The sequence below is a fragment of the Ascaphus truei genome, chromosome 3 (genome assembly GCF_040206685.1).
Source record: "Ascaphus truei isolate aAscTru1 chromosome 3, aAscTru1.hap1, whole genome shotgun sequence".
NCBI lineage: Eukaryota > Metazoa > Chordata > Amphibia > Anura > Ascaphidae > Ascaphus > Ascaphus truei.
Window position 1 is genome coordinate 53,237,161 of NC_134485.1, and position 19,411 is coordinate 53,256,571.

At 43.3% G+C, this 19,411-nt stretch overlaps 1 protein-coding gene across 1 annotated transcript; it reads left to right on the plus strand.

Moving 5' to 3' along the window:
* The first annotated feature begins 316 nt into the window (after positions 1-316).
* Positions 317-13,838, plus strand: C3H3orf38 (chromosome 3 C3orf38 homolog). Its single transcript, XM_075594009.1, has 4 exons — positions 317-510; positions 2,339-2,544; positions 5,716-7,475; positions 13,101-13,838. The coding sequence occupies exons 1-3, from the start codon at positions 384-386 to the stop codon at positions 6,253-6,255; spliced, it is 873 nt and encodes a 290-aa protein (XP_075450124.1). The 5' UTR covers positions 317-383; the 3' UTR covers positions 6,256-7,475; positions 13,101-13,838.
* Positions 13,839-19,411: the final 5,573 nt, after the last annotated feature.

Consider the following 19,411-nt stretch of genomic DNA (forward strand, 5'->3'; position numbering starts at 1 on the left):
AAAACTCCCTCAATGTTTTAAACACTTACATTTGTTTTTTTAGGTGGATGTAAAAATAAAATAAAAACCCCAAGTCAATGAATTGAACGTTAGATGAACATTAATGAATTTCCGAGCATCTCTTACTCTGGGGGATTTATATTGGGTGTCAGGGCTGTACCGGTGGGCATGGGGCATGGGGCATGGGGCCCGGTACAATGTGCTGCTCACTGCATCGCCTCACCTGCAGCAATCGCTGTGCTGAGGAGCCCAGGAACGTTAGAGCCGGACAAGTGGTTTCTGCCGGATGTGACGTCCATTTCATGGAACGCGGAAGTGATCTTTCAGTGCGGTTCACGCCGCACTGCTTGTTACCCGCCTGGCATAGTCGTGGTGTTCTGGCCATGGTGGGCCTGAGTGCGCGGGAGAGAGCGGGTTGCAAGCAATTGCTGGAGCTGCTGGGAACCTCCGAGCTGCTGGCTCTGGCAGAGACTGTTACCAACCGCTTGATACAGGTGCAGAGCAGAGAAGGTGAGAGCCTCGAGCTGCGGAGGGAGGAGATGTAGACTGAATATGTGAGCTGCAGCCTATAACATAACAGGACACTCAGGCGAAAATAGCACCATCCTAATGATGCATACATTTTAATTAACCAAGAGAGCATTACACTATTGTACTGACGACCATGTGTACTTTATTATTACCCAAGGATGATAACATCCTAATGGCATATACATTTCATGTAACTAAGGGAACAAATCACACTATGGTTGCCACATTTATCTTTTTATAATATGTGACACCGAAATCCAGTATGAAAGTTTGATGCATGATTTACACATTCCTGAAACTGAATGGGATCGCCCACTTGACCGCTATATTCTTCTTTTTTTAATTTTTTTTTCTATCCCCTCTGCTCTTGGCGGGGAAAGATGCGCACTGAACTAAGAAGTATCGGTGGAAGAAAAAGTAACACCAATAGCAGTGTTTCCCAACTCCAGTTCTCCGGGAACCCCGTCAGGTCTTAAGGATATCCCTGCTCCAGCACAGGTGGCTCAGTCAAAATGACTGAGCCGCTGATTGACCCACCTGTGCTGGAGCAGGGATATCCTTAAGACCTGACCTGTTGGGGTTCCATGAGGACTGGAGTTGGGAAACACTGGTCTATAGGGGTGGGTGTCATGGTATTATGTGATGACCATGCAGTGTCCTAACGTTATTATTTGAATAATTTATTAAGGTGACATCTATTGGAAAAGGGAACTATAACACAAGTAGAAATCTTTTACGGTTTATTACTTCATTACAGTAATTTTAAGTTCAGGATTTCATGTCAAGGCACTAAACATGGGACAATTAAATGAAATAAGGGACCATCTCGTATATACGGATGTTTGGCTAGCCTACAACTAGTCGCAAGTATAATATATCTAACCAGGGCAACATGACACCATCCTACTAACGTACAACATATATAACATTGGGAACGTAATAACTTCCTAGTGATCAATCCAGGAAGTGTCAGACTGGGATATACATTGTTTAACCAGGAGATGACACCACACTAATGACATACAAAAAACACAACTAACCTTTCAATATCCTAGTTAAGATTGCTTACTTCATCCCTCCCCCCCCTCCCCCCACTTGCAGACCCCTCAACCCCAGGTTGCTTGCTCTTTCAGTGTACACCACAATTGGCCATATACAGTAGGTGCTGTGAGCCAGATGCTGCCTTACAGCAGTAGAGCAGTGGTTACTCCCTTTAGTGTTAGACACCTTTAAACAAGCAGTCCAAGCAGCTTAAAAAAAAAAAAAAAAAAAAAAAAAAAAAAAACTTTTTGTTTTAATAAATTCACCATTTGGTAACCTTTTTTTTAAAACGAATTACTTTAGCTGCCGATCGATTTGTTCTCCCGGGATGCATCCCAGGGTTCATGAAATGACTGTTTTTCCGTTTCAATCAATCCTACAGTCAGTGTAACTCAGCAGCTACAATGTATTCTTGTATTACAATGGTGACATTATCTGTTGTTACAGTTTGCAGGTCAAACTGCTGGGCATATTGTAAACAAATGATCACAAGCAACAAAGTGTTGCACAGATATTGCCCTCCTGGGGAGATATGCTAAAGCCTCCTATAGAAATCAAAAGATGCTCAGTATATTTAAACTCGATACCATTTTTAATAAGAGTTTAATTTTAAAGTAAAGAAAGTAGTAAGTTATCTAATACTACAGAACTGATTTATATATTAAAAAAAAAAAAAACTTAGGATATTGCTTGAATTTCTCCTTCAACACAAGCTGGCACCCGGGAGGTAAAGTCTGTCTGCATTTCTGTTGTATTTTCCTTTCAGAAGCCATTCATGCAGTACTAACATATAGTCAGAGTGCCACAGAGCTCTTGAAACGGAGGAAAGTTCAACGTGATGAGATCTTTAAGTATCTTGTGATGCAGAATATCGCTGTGCTGCCAACAAGTGAAAAGCATCAACTTATCCAGCGTGTTCTTGAGCACTGGAGAGACTCAGTTGTTCGACAGAGACCACCACCAATATCACAGGTTAGCAGTGAACATGTCCCTCCTAGCAGGGCCGCCGTCTGAGGGAGAGCTTGGACAACGGCCTGGGCCTGGCAGCTGTGGGAACTGGACAGTGCTAGAAGTTTGGCTTGGCCAGAGGTCAGGTCCAACTTCTGCATCCAGCTGCCAGACCTCTGATTGCTGCCGGGCCCTAGTTCTCCCCAGCTGCTAGGGGACTCTCCTCCACCAGGCCTGCCTTTCTTCCACCAGGCCTGCCATGCTTGCCTCTCTCCCACCTGTGCGCGCCGGAAACTGGTAATGCCCGGAAGTTGGACCCAACTTCCGCCACCACGCGCAGACCGGAACGGCACTTGATACCACCCCCAAGGTGTGCGTGTGTGTGTATATTGGGGTTAATTATTGTGGCGGGATTGTGGGTGGAATTGTATATGTATTGGCGGGAACTGAGGGAGCGGGATTGAGTGATGGTGTCATTGAATAATAGCAGAAGGGGGTGTGTGTGAGTGAGGGACAGAAATAAATAGGGAGAAGGGGGGTGATGGTGCGTTGTTGTGAAAGGAGGGGGGAAGGCTCTCCAGGCCGTTGACGCGGGGAAGGGAAAGTCCTGGGCCCCGGGAAAGCTGTCCGTGGCCCTGCCTCCTATTATCAGAATGAACTAATGGTATTAACCAAAGGTGTCCGCCGCCTTTTTTTCCAGGGAGTGGGCAAGCAGACTCAAAGGGCCTTTTGCCTTTTTTTGTTTGCTATAATAAGCGTGTAGTTTAAGTTTAAAGTTGAGATTCCAAGGAGATCTGCTACTCCCAGCTTGTCCTTTAGAGCAGATGATTCCAGTAACATATTTACTGGAATTAATCAGGGGATTGATGCTTTTTTTAGTGAAGTGAAGCAGCTTTGCAATTTCTGCCAGAATGAAAATATCTATCTATATCCTTTTTTTTTTTTTTTTAATGTTTGCACCATAAAAATTATTTAAACGTTACTTGGTGGAACTGAATAACTTGCTTTTTTTTTATTTATTTTTTTAGAGTTTCTTGGTTACAAACGCACAACAATAAATCCTCTTGCTGCCCTCAGGTCTGGGAAGTGGTTAATTTCTATATTGTAATTTGATTGTTGGATGAACATACAGCCCAGCCCTCTTAGTATGATAGAATATAATAACTTTATTTCATGTAGCGCTTTTCTCCCAATGGGGGACAAAGCGCTTCACAATTACAATATAGCATGCGGTACGCTATGCTGTATATAGACTTTTACAGACACGTCGGGACAAGCTAACCATCTATTTTGATGCCTGAGGCACAAGAAGATGGTTACATAATGACATAGTTACACAGTGGATGAAGTTGAAAAAAATACATGCCCGTAGAAGAGTTCAACCTATGTTAAATTTATACGGCAGATACTTGGCCTATATTTGTATTTACAGTATTTTGATCCAGAGGAAGGCAAACAAAAAACCCCATTGAAATATCCAAAGCTGTCTCATAAGGGGGAAAAAAATGAATACCGTCCTGACTCCATATATTGGTATAGCACAACACGTTAACTCTAAGGTTAGCGAAAAGAACCCAGTTAACTGCACTCAAAGTAATATTAATAGCTAAATTAGCCTGGGATACCAATTGTCCCACTATATGAAGTAGAATCACCCCTACCTAGTAACAAACTAGAGTGAGTCAGAGCTCACAAAAACCAATAATTCAAAAAAAAAAAAAAAAAAATATTTATTAATTATAACAACCACGACGACTTAAAATTACAAAACGAACAAATACTAAAATCCCCTATGGGGTGTTGAATCTAGACCTGTTGGGTGTAAGTCAATTTATGAGATAAGACTCAAATAATAGGATTATTATCCTCAACATACACCAGTTAATAAATGCAGTGGTTGGTACGCAGTGGAAAAAATCCCCTGTTGGTGTAATCACCTAATAGGCACATAGTATACCAGGTATCAGATGACATATAAACCACAATGTAACAGCATAAATGCTCAGTATATCACAAATATATACGTGGGTATGTGCAGTATGGCCACAAAGCACGAATAGTGGAGACCTGACTACACAATTGCTAAATAGTACATCTGTAATCCTGTATAACTACATCAATTGGTGACCTAAGAAACAGCTCTTGCTTCAATCAGAAACAAATGTTATAATCAGCATGCTTAGAATAATGTTGCCTCATGTATTAGCTGCATCAAAAACTGTCCTGTAAACCAAGGCTGTTGAAAAATAAACCTCAGCAGCATGAAAGCGCTAGATCTGACACAATAGGGTAAATCCAACAGATCAGTATATCCCAGTATGTGATACAACGTTACCAGCCCCAGATAGACACTGCATGTGTCTCACGATCCAACACCCTCAGAGACGCCAGCGTGATGACGTCATCATAAGGGGGAAAAAATTAATACTGTCCTGACTCCATATATTGGTAATCAGATATCTGATCAACAACCTTCCCATGTTAACTTATTTGATATATCCCTGTATACCTTTCCATTCTAAAAAGATATCCAACCTTTTTTTGAAGTTATTTATTGTATCTGCCATCATAGTCTCCATGGATTATGAATTCCAAATTGGAACTGCCTTTACTGTAAAGAACCCTTTCCTGCTGGTGGAATCTTCTTTCCTCCAACCTTAAGGGATAAAGTGATTTGCCCTGTGAAGCTGACACTTTGATTTGAACAGGGCTTTTCCAAGTCTCTGTATTTGTAAAGCTGTACAAAGTGACAGGAGATAGTTATGTATTCTTTTTTTGTCAATACGAAGATTGCTCATAATCAGATTATCAGTTCTGCATTATGGTATCAGTGCTTATTACACTGGTTGCAAACACTTGATATTTGAAATACTGCACACTGATGGAGTATTCTGGAACAGTGGGGCTCAACTCCAGTCCTCAAGATCCCACAACAGGTCAGGTTTTAAGGATAACCCTCCTTCAGCACAGGTGGCTCAGTTGAAGACTGTTGGGAGTTTGGAGGGTCTTGTTGACGGGAGTTGAGCACCCTTATGCTAGAGTATGGGGTCTTTATAACCATACCGGGATATCTCTGCATCAAACTACTCGTCCATTAAGGACAGAAGCAGCGTTTTCAATGGTGGTGATCTACAGTGTATTACTATGTTCTATTGCTTTTAAAGATTGGTTATGGCGTTTTCTCTGCGTTTGCAGGTAAAGAAAGAAGACAAGCCCGTCCCTGGGTCACTTGACTGTGTGAAACTTGGAGAACAATTCTGCAAATGGTTCTTCCAACTTCTGAACTCTCAGAACCCATTGCTCGAACATGAAAAGGGTGACTGGGGACCACAGCACTTCTGGGAGGATGTTGTACTCAAGTTTGTATACAGCACAACAGAGCAGAATGTGGAGGAGTACAGTGGTGCCCAAATGGCAAGCCTTCGTCTGCTGGCTCTTGTACGAGAGGAGAGACTGTTGTTTCAGCCTAACCTTGATGCCAGTGGGTTAAAATGTGTGCTTTCTCCGCATGGGCTCGTGGTAGTGGCCGTTGCTGGCACAATGCACAGGGGCAGTTTGTGTATGGGTGTCTTTGAAAAGATCTTTGGACTAATTCGCTGCCCAGTGGGTGAAAACTGGAAGATCAGATTTGTTAACCTGAAAATCATTGGGCGGGACATGTTGGGCACAGTAGAGTCACTGCCAGTGCCTTCCATTCAATATAAGACAAGTGAATTGGAATGTTTCTATAATTGAAATGTATTTCATAGCACACTTCACTATATCAAGTGCAAAACCGGGTCATGGTATCATTAAACTAAACATTCTATTGTGATTAAACATTCACTTAGAGAATGTCTTCAAGTGAAACTAAGCTGGTCCATCCCTATAATAACCGAGTTCAAACATTTATGCAGATATTTTTTAAGTTTTTGTACAAATAAGTTTACACTATGGGTAAAGTAGTAAAACATTTTCCTGAAAGCCATGAGTTAAAACATGCAAACAAAATATGGCTAATGCAGTTAAATGCGAGGACACTTAATCTCTAGTTTGTCGCCTAATAGTGACTTTTTATATGATGGCTATGTACCACTAGATTTAAAAAAGTGTGCTTTTTACTTTGGAGGACAGTAAACAGTCAAGTGTTTTCACATACTGTATACTGCACACGTTTCCTATCTCACTCCATCCTCAGTCTAAAACATCACACAACTGATATTCAGTTTCGGCTCATAACCTTAATCTAAATCTAGTTTGCTTTCCATTTTGTAGACAGACTCAAACTGACAGACCCACAGTAACAGTCCTTGAGTGGGTGTCCATGTTCTGTACTTGCCAATCTCGGCACTTTACTAGCTGTGCCGTGCTGGTGAAGACTGAAACTTTAATGAGATTCCTGCTTAAAATTAATTTCGGAAAATAAAAAGTATCACTTTCCATGTGCTGATTTTTAGGTCTGCTAAATCCAAGGTGCAAGGTCTCTATAATAGCTGCACTCTATACCTAGAATAACTTGGCTAAACTAAGACTAAAGTTTTAATTCCCATGAAAGGCCTCTTTAATGCAGCAATACTACATCTCTCCCTCCCCCCTTTTTTTTAAATTTTAATTATTTGTATATGCAAAGCATGTGACAATGTATAATTCTACATTCTTACCTAAGCTGGCAATCGTTTGGTGTTCCTGTTATTAATCCGTTAAAATCCTGATTGTGTGGCTAACATAATGGCTGCTTCAGTCAGTGTAACTAAGCAGCTACAATGTATCCTGATATTACTAAGGTAACATTTATCTATTGTTACAGTTTGCAGCTCAAACTGCTTGGAATATTGGCAACAAATTCTCCCAAACAGGAAACTGTTACAATGATCTTGCACTGCTTGGGAGGTAGGCTAATACCTGCTATAGAAATCAAAGGATGCTTAAAAACCCATTACAAATGGCACTACGAGTTGAATAATAATAAAAATGCCGTAAGTATCTAATACTACAGAACTGATTTATTTAAAAAAAAAAAAATCAATAAGATTTCAATTTGTTTGCTGCTTTAAACTACTGTGCATCTTACTTTAAAAAAAAAACAGACTATGGTTGAAATAGCTATAATTAAAATTCAAGCCTAGAGCACCTTGGATTATAGTCATTGTAAATATTGTTTAGTTTTATTACATGGACTTAAACTATATTATGATGGGAATTTTAATGTAATTCCTCAAAACACTACAATAAGTAGCCTATAATTAAATGCTATTGAGATGTTAATCTCACTTTTAAATTGTGTATACTGTAGTTTAGTCTTTTTATAATGAAAGTATCCTTCTGATACACATACTTTCTCTTAAGATTGCTCTACTAAATAAAAAACTAATTGTATACAAAAAAAAAAAAAGGTTGCACAAAAATAAGAATGTGACAATTGAGACTAGAAACCCAAACAAGTATTAGAAAATATAGTGAAACGGTTCTCTGGCCTACCTTGCTAAAAGACCAGTTATCAAAATGAAACACTGTTGTGTATTTTCCTTGCCTATGCCTTTTATAAGTGCTTCAGACCGAGTAGCGTGAGTAATAGGAAGATGACATTAGGCAGGCACTATGGTCTGGCTTCCCAGGCGCTCTGTTACAGTAAGGCTGCGTCCATAGACACTGCAGCCGTGCGGAGGCACGCAGAGACTGAGGGAAAGCGGGTGCTTTCCTTGACCTTAGTACGCGCGCCGTCCGGGGGTGTCTCTATGGGCGGGCCAGTGACGTCACGGAGCTGGTACACCCTCATTGGGCGAACTGCCCACGTGACCGCCCTATCGCGCGAGAAATCCATTTTGACTGATTTCGCAAGCCCGCACACGCGCCCGCACGCTGTATATATAGACGCGATCACTGCCTGTCCTAGAACAGGATTATCTTATTCCTGTGTCATTTGCAGCTCACAGACAGTTGCTGTCTCCTTAGTTCAGCTGCCTGTAATTTCTTCTGTCCCAGCAGCTAGCTACATGTGAGAAGGCTACATTGTTTCATTATTTCCTTCCACAGCCCTAGTTAGTGGGTTGCTATAGCAACGTCAGCTTTTCTCCTAGAATGGGCTATTCTATATTTCCCCCTGTCCCTGCTGACAGTTTGTTCAGTCCCACACTTTTCCTGTGTGACACTTGGCCCTTACTTCCTTTCCATCCAGGACACTGAGTGAGTACAGTACCTGCCTGCTATTAGCCCCAGCAAGGCCTTTCTGTTTTTACTCTGTCTTACCTTGATACACAGCACTTCAGACAGAGAAGCACTCTCTACCCACACTACATCTGCAAGTACCTTTCTTCCTATGACTTTCCTTCAATAAAACTAAGAAAGACAAAAGGACTTGTGCTTTGGAAGAGGAAAGGCATGAGTTAAGCTAACTGGAATTATTCATACATCAAACGTGACCCTGGTTCCAGGATACTGCCTTTAGACAGTCTGATCTCTGTGTGCGGACGCGTCCGCGCGGTCTACCCCTGTATGGACGCAGCCTTACTGGAAAGACATGTCAGGACACAATTACAAATACCATGCGCCGAGTATCCTATGGTAACTTTATTGCACCTGAGCAAGGGGGTCAACCCCCTCCCCCCCCCCCCCGAAACAGCGGGCGACCAGAATTCTGCAATGAAATGCAAAAAAAGAAATGTCGTTGTGAGACTACTTTCTGAAAAGTGCGGCTACTGAAGATTTCAGTTGTTGTATGGATCCAAGTGGCGAGTGCAAGTCCTAGCCATACTTCAAAAACCAGTTGATGATGAATAATACTATAATCTAAAAAGGAGTGCGGTAAGACCATATGTAAATTGACGGTAACCTTAAAGAGAAGCCCATCATCCCATAAAGCAGGGGTGCTCAACTCCAATCCTCAAGACCCCCCAACAGTGTTAAAGCTGGATATCCTGAAAACCTGACCTATTGGGGGGGGGGGCTTGAGGACTGGTGTTGAGCTCTCCTGTCATAAAACATAAGCTCAAACACAAACAAATAGGCAATATATGAGTAAAGAAGTGGGCACCATAATGAGTCCTCTAATGTTACAATGGGAATAAGATGGGACCCATTGTTAAACTTGTCACTGGCAAGGAACAGAAGTTATACACAATAATTTAACATGGTAGTGGAAAGCAACCAGCACAATAACGGTATGGCAAATAACATGCACGCAATCTATAATGCAATATCCAAGTATTTATTTTTTATATTTATTTCTTTATTTTATGTAAAACTATAATTAGTGATATTAATCAGCTTGCTCAGTTTTTGTATTTCTACTTGTTTTTGTTTATCTTATTACATACACATTGCTTAGCTCAGCCAGCAGTGTTTTTTTGGCACTAGCTTACCATGCGGCGTGAATCAGAGTTGGGTGTTTAAGGTTGTGGATAGGTGCTGCACTGTATCTTGAAAAAGGTCAGTGTACAAAACCGAAACGTTAATCCTACCATGAACTACTTTTCATAAAGAAGTCCAGGAGCGTGCGGCCCCTTCTGCCCATGTTCCTATTTCCCCAACCGACCTGCTGCATTCCTGTGGCAACTACAGTATCTACATGTTCTCATAAGGGGCCAGGCCTACAGCAAAGGCATCCTGTAGACCAGTAGAGGCTCCATAAAGGTATGTTTATAATTAATCATCTGGCCACAAAAAAATGTGTATACCTTTGCTCAGAAGTTATATTCTGATGAGTCATTGATGATTTACTATAAAACAGTTCATAATTCTAAACAGGATGTTTTCAAGATGTACAAGTGAGGTTACACAAATTGCAATTCTGAGAGGAAGATTGTAAATTGAATCTAGTGCCAATGTATAAATTAAATTTGATCTTATGCTCCCTTTATATTATAATAATAATAATGATACCTACCATATCATCCCCCCCCCCTCCCCCTCCCCAAAAAAAGAAAAATACTAGAATGTTTTTACGGTTGGGCACCCTCAGAAAAATCACAAATAGGGTATCCACAGTTGGCACTCAATAAGCGCAGACATAGAGAAATTCTGCTTTATAATCTAAAGGACTGCTAGGACACTTTAAAAGGATGTTTGTTTTAAGCATCATACAGTGCATGATATGTCCAAAGTTGTTGTCTTTTTTGTATGGCAAGAAGTATATAGGTGAGCTGGAAAGAAAAGCTTAGATGATGCCTGGGTGTAGCTAAAGCCCGTGCTCTTGGGGACCCGCACTGCCCCCCCTGTCGGCTGCCATCTGATCGTCTCGCTCTCTTCACCCCCATATAGATACAGGCAGGGGGGAGATGATGGTACACAGCGGTGGAGGCGAGCCACCAAAGTTAAGTAGAGGAGTTAGGCCTGGGACCCGCTGCGCCCGGTGGCGTGGGCGGCCGCACGAGCGTACCCCACCAGCAGGGGAATCCTCCCGAGCCGGTCCCAGTCCCCCCTCACGGCACAGCTCACTACACGCTGTGACGCGTCAGCCGCTAGGGGATTCAAGAGAATTGTAATCCCAAGCGTCGACGCGTCACGTGGTGTGGCTGTGAGCCAATGAGGAGGGGAGGCTTCGGGGAGCGGTGAGGAGAGTGGAGGGAAAGCAGCGTGAGTGCCTGTCTGTGTATGTGTGTGTCTGTGTGTGCCTGAGTGTCTGTGTGTGCCTGAGTGTCTGTGTGTGCCTGAGTGTCTGTGTGTGTCTGAGTGTCTGTGTGTGCCTGAGTGCCTGTGTGTCTGTGTGTGCCTGAGTGTCAGCGTGTGAGTAGGGCAGCCCGCAGCAGCTCCCTCCTGCAGCCTGAGCCCGTGGAGGGGGTAGGGGTAGCGGGTCCCTCTGCTTAAACCACGCCCCTCCGCTTAAACCACGCCCCTCCCTCCCACTCCAGCCCCGGCTCCCGCTCCCTACAGACCGCATATCGCGGTCTGTGTCTGTCAGCGCCCCGCCTGTCTGCAGTGCGGGCGCGCTGACTGAGGGAGCGGGGCCTTAGCCTTAGGAGTTTCATGGAGGCTGAGCAGGACAGGCGGGGAGGAGCGCGCCCCAGCGGTCCGACCCGGAAGTCTTTCTTAGTTCCGGTGTCTATGCTGCTGCAGTGCGCTCCTCCCCGGCCATCCTGCTCTGCCTCCGTGCAACTCCTAACTCCTCTTCTGTCTGCATCTCTGCTTAAGGCTAAGCCCCCGCTGCACGAGCCGACGCGCCCGCACTGCGTTTAGGCGGCGCGTGCACGGCACTTCACCGCTATATGCCGTCTTTAGGGAGCAGGTTTTTGCCGCGGGGGGGGGGCGTGGCCAAAGTGGCAGCAGCTGATCTGTATGCTCCGTGGAGCTCCGTTGGCCACTGTATACCTCAGATGCCTGCCTTGCCATCCACTGAAGGGATGGGGAAAGTAATAAGCACTGAAGCCTGACCCTTCCCTACACGCTGCGCCCAGGCTGGAAACCCATCTGCCTTGTTGAATTCACTTGGAGCCGGGCCCCCAACCACCCCCCCCCCCCCGTGCTTTCACTTTGAGCCGGTAGCCGGTTACCCCGTTACCCCCCTCCCCGCCCGCTTTCACGTCGTGTATCCCCTGCTGGCTGACGCGTCACAGTGCGCAGCGAGCCTTGCAGCAAGGAGGGACTGGGGCTGGCTCCGGGAGAACTCCGGTCTTGTGAGTGACGCGCACGTGGCCATGCGCACCAGGCCTAACTGGCGGCTGCCACTGCCACGTGCCATCACCTCCCCTCTCCTGCCTCTATCACACCCTGTCCCACAGGTAGGCATGGAGGAGGGGGAGATAGCTGAGGAGATATGATGAGGGGGAGAGATGATGAGATATCCTTCAATTTAAATCGAGGCAATTTCTTTCTCTTGAATCTACGAATAAGTTCACTTATAATGGGGCCCTGAACAAAACTGTGGGTTGGCCGCTCATGTCTAGCTACGGCACAGGATGCTGCAATGTTCCATCACCAGTTAAAGAAAAATAGAAAGATCCAGGGCAACTTCGGATTTCTTTAGAAAAATTTATTCAGCACAAAAAACACAACGTTTCATCCCTCCTAGGGGACTTTATCAAGTGACTGGCTTGCAGAGACTACAAAAATGTCCAGTATAAATTGCTAAAACACCCAGGTGAAACACTTAAAACACCAATTACCCCCCAGTAATCACATGGTCAGCATCTTGATCCTCCATGCGGTATGCATTCCGGTCCGGTCGCGCTGATGTCATCAGATGGTTCCTGCAGGTTGACATCATCAGGTCCCTCTGCGTGGCGCGATCCGGCAGCCTGAAAAGGCATAAGGTCACGCTGACGTGCTCTCCCTGCTCCTCCTCTTGATGTTGATCCTCCGTCGTCCCGTAGTCTTGCGATCTTTCCCGAGTTTCGATGATGTCATCTATGTCAGGCTCAGATCATCTCTGTCTCCTTAGCTGGTTATGCCGTTTTTCGCACATGCGCAATACATCCGCATTTCAGTGTGATTACTTGGCTGTGATACCATGGGGAAGAGGGCTTAATCTGGCTTGTGGATGAAACATCAGATTTGAGTGGAGTAATGGAGAGGAAAGAGTTTATTCAATATGAATACATAAATATAGTGCCACTATACCCTAAATTAAAGATTTAAAATATGGATTGTTTATTTCTTTCATGACTTAGGTTGTTTAAGAACAGCAGCAGCAGCAGCAGCAGCAATGAATGTATACTGTGGAAGAGAAATTCACATTAGATGCTAAATCAAATTGAATAAACTCGTCAGCGCAACCTTATGCCTGTTCAGGCAGAGGGACCTCATGATGACGTCAACGCGCAGGAACCATCTGATGATGTCAGTGCGACCGGACCGGAATGCATACCGCATGGAGGATCAAGATGCTGAGCATCATGTGATTACTGGGGGGTAATTGGTGTTTTAAGTGTTTTCACCTGGGTGTTTTAGCTATTTATACTGGACATTTTTGTAGTCTCTGCAAGCCAGTCACTTGATAAAGTCCCCTAGGAGGGATGAAACGTTGTGTTTTTTTGTGCTGAATAAATTTTTCTAAAGAAATCCGAAGTTGCCCTGGAGCAGTCTATTTTTCTCAATACTGGATTTTTTAGGCAGATATCCCTGAACCAGGAGCACCGGTATCAGCAAGTATTTTGATTTATTTTTTTGTGGTGTGCAGCTTCTCTTGTTATATTCCATCACCAGTTAAACCATGACCAGGCATAGATAACGTACAGTAGACACATTCATGACAGAAATGGTAATTTAAAATTCACAAACTCATTTACTTTAATAGAGTCTTCCTTGTTTTGTGGTGATAGATACCTGAAATTAATAAACTGTAATGTTACACTAGAATTACTCTTCTACCCTATTCAATATGATTATTAAATCAATAAACAATGCAAGGACTTCAATTTGCTTGAATTAACTGTACATAACCTTCTCGCCACACTGAAAAGGGGCCAGCGAGAAATATTTGATGTGTTTTAACAGAATTTCAGATATTCGTGTTCCATGGCTTGCTGTACCTCACTCTGGTCTTTACTTTCAGAGTATTTATATTACCGCGCTGTTCTGAAATACATCACTAGCTTGTTTTTGTATGCAGTCAACAGGCTGTCGTTAGAAAACAATTATAAATGTCAAAAGAATTGGAGTATGTGCACTTCCAAAATGTATAGAGAACTTTTCATAGGGTATTTCAGTTTAACAAGCATAACTTTCATTTAAATGTGTAGTTAACTGTGCATTAATCTGCCTCTCCCCATATCTCTCCTTTTTGTATTTAAACCTTGTTCTCTGGGGATTTTCCCTATACGATAATCAGATATTTTTAAGTAGTTTGATTTAAGTACAAGTCATTTTTTAACTCCTGGTGCGCACATTTTTCTTTTTGTTCTCTCCGAAGAGATCATGTTTTAAGAACATCATTGCTTCAGCACAGTTGGTTGTCACATTTCCATGATAATGTGACATCACATGGTGCTGCGACGTTGCCTTTCCCTCCCCCTCTCCCTCACCCTCTCTCTCTCTCTTCTCCCCCCCCTCTCTCTCTTCTCTTCCCCTCTCCCCCTTACCTCTCCCCCTCTTCACCTCTCTCCGCTCAGCCTACACAGCCTCTCTCTCCCCATTGGGTGACCCTGCTCTGCGCTCGAAAGACTCTTTCCCTTGTCTCCCCAAGCTTGGGAGAGCGTGCATGCCCGCGCATGGGCGTGCCGGGTGAGCGTGGACGGGAAGATGGAGATTCAAAGAGGTAACCGTGCCAAGCGAGGTCAGTGCCAGCGGGGACTCCGCCTAATACAGCAGGGATAAGCTTATAGGTGTTCATCTTAGGCTGTGCTTATAGTGCCAGCGAAAGTGACGCGACGTCGCGTCAAAACAAATGCATTGTCGCTGGCGCTTATAGATGACGCGACGGAGCTGACGTCACTGGCCTTGTAGCTAGCGACATCTCCAGAATCTGAAATACAACTTTCGCAATGGCGACGTCATCGGTCGCCGGCTGTATAAGCGCAGCCTTACAATGGGCCAGAAGCAGAAGGGGACACATTGAGTTCTCATTTGCATATCACTATCCAGAATTCCTGTCTGCAGTGGAAGCATTGTATGCTACGCCCACGAGATAATGGGGAAAGACAGGGTTGCAGACCTATCAGAGATGCAATTGTTCCCACAAGTGGTATTTGCGGTACACTGTACAGTTGAAGTTTTTTGTCACTTTTTTTACTCGCCATAACTTGTTTTCTCGGGTTAAGCAAAAATATGAATAAATGACCATGCAGCCACTAGAGGGCGATAGATACATTCTGTAACACTCATAATTAGGGACATGGTAAAAAAAAAAATTAACCACTTGACTGGATACTACTTCAACAGAGCATTGAGGTATTTTTCTTGAATACACTCCTTGAATGTATCTCTGAGTAGAAGCTGCCTTTAGGCCAGTCCTACTGTGCTCAGTTTAATGAAAGCAACAACTATAACCTAATCTTGTCTGGAATATAAAAACAGCAGGATTTAAAACAAGTTTAAAAAATGACAAAATATACTAAACATGCATGCTTGATAGAAGACAACCAACGCTTGGATCCTTTATAAGACCATTTTCAGCCATGTTAGCTATGCATCTAGTGTACAGTATGTTGTCATTTACATGACCTATGCAGGTGCTAGACCTATTTCCTCTCTCTTTGACTTAAACAAACACAGAAAACTTGGGAAAATAGGTCACAATCTTATTACATTATATCAACAACCAGATAACCATGCCAGACTGCTTGTCAGTGAGCTTTGAACCCAAAGCATTGCCGCACCTTGAGATCGGCGCTGCTAATGGAACTCCGGCAAAGTATATGTATTATTGATAATTTGGGACACTCCCCAAATGGAATATCTCTGAATATCTCATGCCCTGTGTACCAACTGTTACAATTGCATATACAGTAGATTCTCGGTTGTCTGACTTTCAGTTAACCGACACTCCATTTTATCTGACATCTGCGTCTCCCCCCCCCTCCCCCCCCTCCCACTTCTCTCTTACCAAGCTTAGTGGCGGTGACAGAAGAGGAGGACTGAAGACCACAGGAGTGGAGGGACACAGGAGGAAAACAGCTGGCAATGGGAGAAGAGGACCATGTCAGTAGAGGAATGGAGTTAAGACAGCGGGTGGCATAAGCAGGAGAAGACCGTTAGACCATGTGAGCAGAGCAAGAGAACGCCAGAGAGAAGCGTGCTGTAACGGGCAGGAACTGGAAGTCTGGTCACATGGTCTGATGGTCTTCTGCTGATGCCCACTTTCTTAACTCCATTCCTCCGCTGACATGGTCATCTTCTCCCGCCACCACCTGTCTTCCTCCTGTTCTCCTCAGTCCTACTCTTCTGCCACAGTTGGCAGTAAGCCTGGTAAGTGAGGGGGGGGGGGGGAGGCCACAGATGACAAATAATACTTTCCGTATCATCCGTCATTTTCGGTTATCTGACACGGTATTGGTCCCGTTTAGGTCGGATAACCAAGTCTCTACTGTAATAAATAATCTTTTTTTGTTTGTTTGTTTTTTTGTCATGCACATACAGTGTAACGGGCTGTAGAGACAGCAACGGCAGTGTTTAATATATTGCCAAGGAATAGAAAGTGACGCAAAGAGAGTGACATTAATATGTGGCCAACATAATGAGAATTATATTCATCATTTGATCATTATCATTCTTTCATATACATTGGTGATATTCCTTTACAATAAAAAGCATGTGTAATTAATTAGATGCAACATCAAGAAGATCAGGTAATATTTAAAGGAGATAAAATGTAGTCTAGAGCAAGCTCCAATGCACATCACAAACCTATATTGTACCTAAACTCTACAGTTCTTAGGCTCTCTCCATAGTAGGATGCGCTAGCTTCCACGTTCCTCCTCTGCGGTTTCGTGCTTGCAAAAGAAACTTGTTTGTATTGCGAAGCGCCGCTCTCCCTGTAGCGCATGTGCACACGCTTGTGCGCGCGCACTATGCACTATTGCATTGCCATCCCAGCGTTTGTTTTGGCGTGAGCTACGTAGCCTGCACTATGGATGAAGCCTTACCCTGCTGATTGTGTAACATAAGTGCATAGACATTATATAAGCACTAAACCTTCCCCAACTATTTTACATCGTTATACTTGTATGCAGTACTCTGCTAAAAGTATGTATTGTATTATATTGTGAAACAAGTGTAATCTAAATTCAAAACAAATCTAATCTAAGGCGACCACAGTCATGTGCAAAGTCACAGTGCTCTTTGGCATTGCAATGTTATATTAACATAAGAAGGCTAGAGCTGTGTGACTTTGTAATAGTTTGAATTCTGTTTTATTTTGTTTACAGATGTTTGTTGATGAGTGGACAGAGGGGGGGGAGGGAGTAAGGGACTGCATCATTATAATAATGCTAGTATGTACAGTATATCTTTTATAGCTGTATTTAGCACTTTAAAAGAGAGACAAAAAAGTACAGGGAATTATAGTATAAGTGCAACAAATTAGACAATAGGAAAGGAACATGCCTGCCCTGGAGAGCTTACAATCGAAGTGGTATGATGGGAAACTTATGGAGACAGCAGGTGAGGGAATAAATGTAGTAGATGGCAGTCTTTGGTTGGAATGACTGTGGGCGTGGGACAGTAGCCATGAGTCTAAGCTATTGGATGCTTCATTTAGAAGGTGAGTTTCAGGTTAGTCTTAAATGTGGGGAGAGAAGGTGCATGGCGTATACTGAGCGAAGGAGTTCCACAGGTAATGGATGTCACAGGAGACCAGGACTATCAAACCAGTGATCAATTCGCCAGACAGAAATGTCGAGTTTATAAAATTAATTTATTTGAAAAACAAATATCCACAAGTATTTAGAGTAAATCAACACACACGTACACACACGTACACACGTACACACACACGTACAACTGGGGTTACCCTAACAACTTGGGTGCAGGGACCTTCCTGAAGAAGGTTCTTTCTTCCTGCAATGTCCGCTGCAGCTTCTCCCACTTACTCACAGCTCCTTCCCTGCTGCCTCAGCTAAAGAACGCTGAACTCACAGCTAAAGCTGAGCTGAGCTTATCTGATCTAGCTAGTGGTCTCCCTCCCCCCAGGTGTTTGCAATATGACCCGCCTCTGATTGGTGGGTGGAAATGCAACAACAAACACAGTTACAGGCTAAGAGTTACTTGGAAAGATCACAGACCAATTTGCAACATTCCAGCTAAACATAACATTAACCCCTTGTTCTTGAAGTGCTGGAACCAGGCGTACAATACAGATTATATATATATATATATATATATATATATATATATATATATATATATATATATATATATATATATACATACTGTGACAAACGCCCCTCTTTTGTAGTGCTGACGTCTGTCTGGGTTCTTCCCGACACAGTCTTCTAGGGTTATTTAATACAAAAAACAGGATCATGCAAAGTATTAAGCTGCTTAATTCAGGCTTCTACCTGCTTTATTTTCATCCAAGTAAGGTACTGCAGCTTTAACATGTGTAGGTTAGAGGTACTCAGATACTTTCATTCAGCAGTTCACTCATTTCATTGTTACAGTATTTCCCACACTGTTATTTCAAGTAAAAAGAAACCAAATTATATAAACAAAATCCTATCCCATTCAGGGATCTAACTACACATAGAATCAGTCTCTCTAACAGCTGCTGGCCAACTAACCTGGTTCCCCAGCTTAAAACAATGCTCTCTCATTTAGGGTCACTTAGATACAGCACAGTCTTTTAGCAACAGCAGTAAACATTTGTTTGGTCTTATCTGTTCGTGGTGGGAACTCGGTCCCGTGTCCAGGCAAATCCTCTGGTACTGTGATACGTGGAGGGGCCGTCAACCCCGATACTGGATGCAGGGGAGCAGCGATACCCCCAGCCTCCAGGCTCCAAGGAGAGAGAGAGAAATGCAAAACCTCTCTGCTCTAAATACCTGTGCATGTGATTAGAAGAGCAGGTGAGGGAGAACTAGAGCCATGGTAATCTGTGGTCTGGATTTTCCATCCAGCTGCCTGAGTTAATGGGAAGCTGTGGAACGGATCATTTGTAACTATTCCTGCACTTTCTGCTCTAAAATGGGGCAGAAAGCTGCCTAACATCTTTGGACTATGTCACATATCCCCCTCCCCAGCTCACACCTACTGGGGTGAGCGGCCATGGACCTCACTGGGGTGAGCGTCCTACCTGAAATACTTGAGCTAACTCCTCAGTACAACATTAAGTATTCACATGACACGAATATGAACTTTTTCCACGGCAATTATGGACAATAGGTTTCGTCATAAGAGACTATACTTGGCAAACATATTTTTTTTTTTTTTTTTTTTTTTTGTTGCTCTCTATTAGGGAACTATTTTGAAAAATAAATGTCTAGCACACATTCTTGCAACCCAGGATCTGCTAAATATATTCACAAAACCAGACAATTTCTATTAC